General features: G+C 33.8%; 1 protein-coding gene across 2 annotated transcripts; it reads left to right on the top strand.

The window, feature by feature from the left end:
• Window positions 1-1,448: 1,448 nt before the first annotated feature.
• LOC130721267 (rab GTPase-activating protein 22-like) lies at window positions 1,449-7,329 on the top strand. Of its 2 annotated transcripts, XM_057572033.1 has the most exons (12): window positions 1,458-1,654; window positions 2,009-2,194; window positions 2,514-2,609; window positions 2,990-3,093; window positions 3,770-3,948; window positions 4,142-4,264; window positions 4,363-4,451; window positions 5,119-5,224; window positions 6,088-6,185; window positions 6,341-6,595; window positions 6,683-6,766; window positions 6,982-7,329. In XM_057572033.1, the coding sequence occupies exons 2-12, from the start codon at window positions 2,069-2,071 to the stop codon at window positions 6,994-6,996; spliced, it is 1,275 nt and encodes a 424-aa protein (XP_057428016.1). In that variant the 5' UTR covers window positions 1,458-1,654; window positions 2,009-2,068; the 3' UTR covers window positions 6,997-7,329. The 2 variants fall into 2 exon arrangements, with proteins under 2 accessions (XP_057428017.1, XP_057428016.1); XM_057572034.1 differs by lacking the exons at window positions 6,683-6,766; window positions 6,982-7,329 and having other exon boundaries at window positions 1,449-1,654; window positions 6,330-6,466.
• The last annotated feature ends 233 nt before the right edge of the window (window positions 7,330-7,562 follow it).

Here is a 7,562-nt window from a genome sequence, read left to right as displayed (position 1 = left end):
GTGTCATCTAACGTAAACTCGTAAAGTGGTTAATGGGAGTGCCTTCCGGTAGTCGGTTGAAATCATGTTAGGGATGAGAAGAACAACCACGTCCGACCAACAAATGCTCCAAGAACAACTCAGACTTATTCCTTGAATCACAATAATTAAGTGCATTCATAATTCAAAATAATGAAGCTAAACAAAGCCTAGCAAGTCTCAATAAAAAATCTAAGATTTTTTCATCACTTCTTGACTCAAAGCTGTGATAATTGTGGTATGTTGACCGTTATGGTGCGTCATCATAGTTAGTCATGTTCATGGCTAAGAATGTCGCCATTCAGTCAACATCGTCAATGCAATAATCGTGATCAGCCATAAATACCATTTACTCTTGCAATATTTGGCGTGAGACTTCTTAATCTAACATTAACATTGCTTATTCACTTTTGGATTCCCCTCCCCCATTATTATTGTAATTAAAGAGGCTACAATTAATAAGGAGCACACTAGCTAGACTGATGTATGTATACTCCAAGGTTTTGACAACAGGACAAGGCTTGCGCCTAGTGAACCTCTGTTTTTTAGACTTTTTTTGTGAAGAGTGACTGAATCAGAGTAGTTTTGGTCTCGCTTCTCTGACTCTCTTTTCTATTTTTTACCTGAACTCTCTTGTAATTGATGTACACAATGTGAAGATATTATTTGAAAGATACAACCAAATATCCTATAAAAGGACAAAGTGATACTAAGAACCTACACTTACTTACTCCTCTACTGATGAGCTTAATTGTAAAGAAAACAGAATTTCCAAGATGATAACAAAACCCTCTGACATTACTTTGAGAATAAAGATTCTTATTATACCTCGAAAATTGAGTTTTGTTAGAATCATTAGCCCAATTTATGTTAAAATCTCACTAACATGCATTTGGATGCCAATTGAGTGAATTTTGATATATTTTATCCCAATCTATTAAAATATCACTTTTTTCGTGTCAAAATGAGTGCTAATGTCCATTTCCATTGTTATCCACGAATATCCAAATATTGTCTAAAATATATTTAAAATCTTGTAAATGAAAATAAAAATACATAAATGTGATTGAATTACTATATTTAGAAAAGTATAAAAGAAGCTATTTTTCTAACAAAAAAGTGACACTTGACTCATCTTTATATTTTTCAAACTACGGATAATATGTGTGATATAATGGATGACATAAAAATATAGAAAGTAAAAAGAAGAAGAAAAAAAGGTGAAAATCACGTGTAACAGAACATAACATAGAGTATGGATAAATCATTACTCAAAATAAAACAAAATCAGGTGGGTGGGGGAATAGAATATAAATGATCCAAATGTACATGGGGCAATAATAATGAATTTATGCAAAAAAATGCCAACCAAATCTTTTAATGTAACATTGTACAAATAAACCGTTGCGAAAAAATGCATATATATAGTATAACATGATCTTGTTCCTCTCTTATTCAATCATTGTTCCATTTTTGGAAATCATTCTAATTCAACACTCATCGCCTTCAATCTCTCTCTCTCTCACCTCCTGCAACAAATTGCATTCTCCATTTGTTCTTCCTTTGTTTCAATTCAATCTCTCTTACGCAGCTCCAGCCCAAGCTTCCCCTCTTTCGCATTTCCAAAATCTCCAAGGTACTTCCTATATCTCACCCGCGATGTCACAATCGCTTCAAAAAATGTTTCCACAAATGGGTTTTTCCTGGTGCTGCCTTAAGATGCAGAATCAGATCAAATTCACATTGTTGTTATTGTTATTGCCAAACAAAGATTTAATAGGTGTCTTTGTTTTTGTTTTTTTCCCTTTTTTCCCTTATAATTTTACAAATTTAAGGAATCTAACTTAGTTGAATTCATTGAAAAATGTCATTGATGGAAACTAACTTAGTGAAATAGAGTAATAAACCCTTTTGTTTGTTTTTTACATTTCATTGAAGTAGAAAGAATAATTTTTTTAATGTGTTGGATTTGGGTTTCTTCAATCACAAGCAATTGGTCATGATGGGTCTCTAGCAACGGACTTGGAATTGAAGAGCTTCGGTTGAGTAGATGATTGGTTGTGGGGGACTGTGCAGAGTTCTTATGAGGAGTTCTGGAACTACTGAATTGAATACTTTCTACCCCATTCGACCAGAATGCCAAGCTGACGCTCCAACCACTCGATTTAAACCAAGGGTGCAGTTTTGCTTCTCTACTAATGCTACCTTAATCACACTTGCTATTGTCTATGCTGATTTAGTTTTGTTCCCAGATGAACATCAATTCAATTTATGCTATGTGGAATGATTATTCGTTTGTGGATGTGATAAGCAACATACTATTGCATGATTGACATTTTTTGCTTATGTTTTGCCTGTGCATACAAGATAGATGTTTTTCATCATTGTTGTTTTATGTGCTTGTGTGAGAAGAGAAAGAGTTTTATTTTCTGCTAAAAAAGTAGGTGCTTGTGTTTTGTCTTCTGATTTATCCACTTCTTTTTCTGTTTCCACAGTCTGGCAAAACTCTAAGTGCAAGAAGATGGCAAGCTTCATTTTCTGAAGATGGTCGCTTGGACATTGCAAAAGTTCTTAGACGAATCCAGCGGGGGGTAACCATTTTTGTTTGCTTGTATATTGTTTTACAGTGCATTACATTGCTGAATTTGTCAATAATAAGTAATTGTAGTCCTCCTTTTGGCTTCCTCTATGAGTATGTGTGTTTGTATGTTTACAAATCTACTTCATGGTGACCCATTCACTATGGTTTGCAGACTGGCAATATCTGTAAACTTTACCCCCTTAGAGGATGAGATATTTTTCTCTGTAAAAGAGACACCATATGATAATAGTTTATGATAACCCCTTGATGCACTATTTTTCTTGCAACATACATCAAAGAAGTTGAAATCATCTTCTTTTTATTATTATTCAAGTTTATGTTCCTTCTGTTTTGTGCTTATTCCTGTATTTATTTCTGTAAATTATGTAGGGTGTCCACCCTTCAATCAAAGGGGAAGTATGGGAGTTCTTGCTCGGTTGCTATGATCCTAACAGCACAGATGAAGAACGTAATGCTCTCAAGCAGCGTAGGAGGTATATTTTCATTTCAATGTATATATGCATAATCAGATTAAGGGGACTAAGAGTACATTAACACTACGCCACAGTTTTTTGTTGTCCTCTGAATTCTGGTAATCGTTTCTTTGGAATATAATCTGTGCTAAATTGCCACATTTCTTAGTGGCTAATATAGGTGGAGAGGTAACAAAACATATAAATAAGTAGACTGTATTAAACTCTCATCTGCCATTATCACCTTCCTCCATTTGTCACTGCCAGCACCACTTTTCTGCTGCTGCCACTACCAGTGCCTCCTATCATTTTTGTCACTTATCTCCATTTTTATGACTTAGACCATTGCCTTATCAGTTATCACTGCCAGCAATGTTGTATAACTGTTGAGTGCAGACCAAATATGTGTCACAATTTTTGAATGTCCATTCTTCTGATTAAGTTTTTTTCTTTGTTCCTTATAATATGTGAACAATAAGAATAATGCTCTCTACTTTATCTCCCATATAATCTAGACTATATTAAGATGAGACGGCTTTCTAGGTTTCCTCCTGCAGTCTTATGTAGGTTTTCCTAATAAGCATCTGGTGTAACTTTCTTCAAGGTGTAAATTATAGTATTTTCTCCCTTGTTTTACTTCTTTGTATTGATTAAGAATAGACCAAACAGTTAAGTCTTGTATAAATTTCTTACTCAGGGGGCAATATGATATGTGGAAAGCTGAATGTCAAAAGTTTGTCCCAGTCATAGGTAGTGGAAAATTTATCACCACACCCCTCACTAATGAAGATGGTCAGCCAATAAATAATTCTTTGGTAGGTGTCCGGTCTTCAGATAAGAAAGTTGTACAGTGGATGCAGTTATTACATCAAATTGGTATGTATATGTTGCTGCTGAAATACTGGATATTTTCTTATTCTGTTTGGCTTTTGTTTAGTTTGATGAAATATAATCGTTACATAAGTTAATGCGGGTATTTTTCCTTTAAATATTGTTTCTTTGTGGTTTACTAATAATCAATTTGTTTTAACAAGCATCTAAAGTTACAATTGATTATTTTGCATTGTAGGGTTGGATGTTGTTCGAACAGATCGAACACTTGTCTTTTATGAAAGTGAAGCTAATCAAGCAAAACTTTGGGATCTTCTTGCAGTTTATGCTTATTTGGACAATGATATTGGTTACGTGCAAGGTGAATGAATGAATCACTACAACTTTCATTTTTTTAATGGTAACCTGAAAGAGCTTCAAGAAGTTTGAGACATTCTTAAGCAAGGATTTTCTTTGCAGGAATGAATGATATTTGCTCACCTTTGGTTATGCTTATTGAGAATGAAGCAGACTGCTATTGGTGCTTTGAGCGTGCGATGCGAAGGCTGGTATGCTAGACATAGCTGGAGCAATTTTGCTTAAAAGTGCTAGTTCTATATGTTTCTTGTGTGGGTAATTGATTTGTAAAAACTACAATCTAGTGGGCAGTAACTATAAAACTACCGGCATAAAATTTTATTGGACTGTTAATTCTTGTGCTTTAGTTTTTTAGGTTTGAGCATGTCAATATATTGTGATGTTCCCACAGCTTGTTTAATCCTTACATTTTATAGTTTTTGAGACTAGAAACTAAGGGGCACAATTAGTAATTTCTCTAGATTTTTCGCACGTCTGTTATTTTTGCATATAGGTTTCCACTAAATATTGTTGTACAAGAAGTAATTGCTTCTTTCTTATTTTCTTATGGGTACCGTTTGGATGCAGACTAAAGAGCACTTATTTGTGTTTATGTACTAGAAAAAGCACTAAATAAGCTCCAATAGGTGCTCTTTGCTCTGCAGCCAAAACGTGCTCATTGTTGCACCTGGTCCTTAATAAAATGTAGAAAATCAATATACTACAATTAAACATTATATTAATGCATCTGGTTCGAAGGATAACTTTTAGCATGTTCTATCTACTGCTTTAGTTTTCATCTGCAGACCACAAATTTTTTTTCTCTGACAATTAAATTTTCTAGTCTTTTTTAAATTGCTGCCTTTGTTTCCATAACAGAGAGAGAACTTCAAGTGCGATGCCAGTTCAATGGGGGTGCAATCTCAGTTGGGTACACTCTCACAGATAATGAAAACAGTTGATCCCAAACTTCACCATCATCTTGGTATGTAAAACTTGTTTGGACAGCTTCTAATATGCTATGAGTAGTAGTTTTGAAGTTCAGATTCTACTATCTTTTTAATTTGAACCAGAATCAGCATCAAATATCACACATTTTCATCACACAGTTTAGGATGGTCGATTATTGTGGAAAATACTTCTTTTTTTGACAATCATATTATGACGTGGCTTTTTAACAGAAAATTGTATATGTATTTGCACCTACATGATAAAAAAAATTATAGTCTAAAGTAATCAGTACACCTATCCTATGTTTTGATATTTACTCTCTATGTTCCTTAATATGTGTCACTTTAAGGTTTTGACACATGTATTAAGAAATAGTATCAAATGTTCTTGTTTTTATTAAAATCACTACCTAACTTCCTAATATACCATTTATCTCTCTTATTAATTCTGACTTTTCAATTTTCCTATCATCATATTAAGGAACAGAGGGAGTAATAAATAGTGGAGTGGAAATGAATGAGATAAAACAAAATAGAGTAGAATGAAACAAAGCTAAGATTCCATTGTTTAGATATTTTTATGATTTAATTGTGAAAAAAGTTGGTTCCATTTCATACCTCCAAGTTGGAGAGAAAGAAAAGGTAGTGTATTAAATGAATTGGATGAAACGTATTCCATCATGTTCCATTCCATTACATCTTATTGTAAATAATTCAAACGATTCTATTCTACTATATTCCATCATTTTCCATCAATCCAAACATAACCTAAGGAAGACCGTGTCAAGTTGATCACCTGAAAGCTAGTGTCAAGTTTGTCTCAACATGCAGAAGCTCTCTTATGTATCAATGTGCAAGAAGCCTACCTTTATCAACTTCATATCTTCGTATTTTGCAGAGGATTTAGATGGTGGAGAATATCTCTTTGCATTTCGCATGCTGATGGTTCTTTTCCGAAGAGAGTTTTCTTTCGCTGATACATTATATCTTTGGGAGGTAAGGATGAATTTCTCTAATGATATAAAGTTTCACAATAAATGATTTATTAGAGGTTAAAGAGCTGTTGTGTTATGATTCCTTGACATTTCTTGATGAGATAGAGTATTTCACATTAATAGCTCATTTTAAGACATAATATAGATTGTTTCCAGTTGATGTGGGCAATGGAATACAACCCAAACCTCTTTGCAAGATACGAGGATCCAGATCATGCCAAATCAAAAGGCCCTTCATCTGCACTAAATGACAAGGTTTTGAAGCAATATGGAAAATTCGAGAGAAAAAACTTGAAGACTGGACAGACAGAGGAAACTGGTGCACTGGCTGTTTTTCTTGTTGCAAGTGTTCTTGAGATCAAGAATAGGCGGATTTTAAGCGAGGCAAAGGGTGTGGACGATGTTGTCCAGGTCTTTCTCAATCTCCTATATTTGTATGGGTGCAATGTATTCATGTTCTTGTATATGTGTGTATCTGACATGAAACTATTTCTTCAGATCTTGGGTGACATAACCTCAAATATTGATGCTAAGAAAGTGCTTACTGAAGCATTGAAAATTCAGAAAAAATACCTGAGCAAGGTAAGCTTCACTATTATCTGTGACATTTCCCATCTTAAGTTTTCTTTGTCAGTTTTCGTTGCAAGTAGTAGGGTGTTGCTGAGAGATTTTACTATGCTACTACATTTCTATCTATGATCTCCTTAATCAAGTAATCATTAGTAGCAGACATTTTTCCTTATGCTGCTTACATTCAATAGATGTGGATTTTTTAAGGAAAATTTTTGTTCTTGCAGACCAAGAAGGCATGAGGAGGCAACATTCTGATTTTTTGTTAGCAGCTGAGGTTATCTTCCAAGGTTTCACTTGCTCCTGATAAGCCATTGTTTTCTTTGTTTCACTTTTTTTTTCTTTTTCTCATAGTGATGTCAAGCATGTTCTCAGCTCTGCTCTTCTTGATTCTTTCTTTGAAATATTCTTCAATTCTATATCAATGCCATGAGATTTGATGAACCAGAAAACGTCACCTTGAGATAAGAGCATCTACTCATTTGTTGGGATTCATCAATCTTATTAGCTTATATACTGTAAATTACTTTCATATATTGAATATAGATAGAAAATGACACATTTTTGTTATCAAATCAATACTTATAAGATTGTCAAATATTTATTTGATTTTAACCTCAGTGCACCCTATTTTGTAGAGTGCATATTAACTGTCACCCCAAAATAAATTAATGTAAATTCTATTAATTAAGAAATAAGTGTTATCAAATAAAGTAGTAGGCTAAATAGCAACCTTAGCAATGTTTCTCCCATCTTTGGTGGAGGTGTGCCTACAAATAATACTTTCGATGTTCAAGTTATCACCACA

Source organism: Lotus japonicus, chromosome 5 (assembly GCF_012489685.1).
Source record: "Lotus japonicus ecotype B-129 chromosome 5, LjGifu_v1.2".
NCBI classification, from domain to species: Eukaryota; Viridiplantae; Streptophyta; class Magnoliopsida; order Fabales; family Fabaceae; genus Lotus; species Lotus japonicus.
This window is presented reverse-complemented; position numbering and strand designations above follow the sequence as displayed.

Coding starts and splice junctions, on each gene's coding strand:
- LOC130721267 (XM_057572033.1), top strand. CDS start 2,069: ATGATTGGTTGTGGGGGACTGTGCAGAGTTCTTATGAGGAGTTCTGGA. Junction 4,265..4,362: donor TGATATTGGTTACGTGCAAG/GTGAATGAATGA, acceptor TTTTCTTTGCAG/GAATGAATGATATTTGCTCA. Junction 5,225..6,087: donor CAAACTTCACCATCATCTTG/GTATGTAAAACT, acceptor CGTATTTTGCAG/AGGATTTAGATGGTGGAGAA.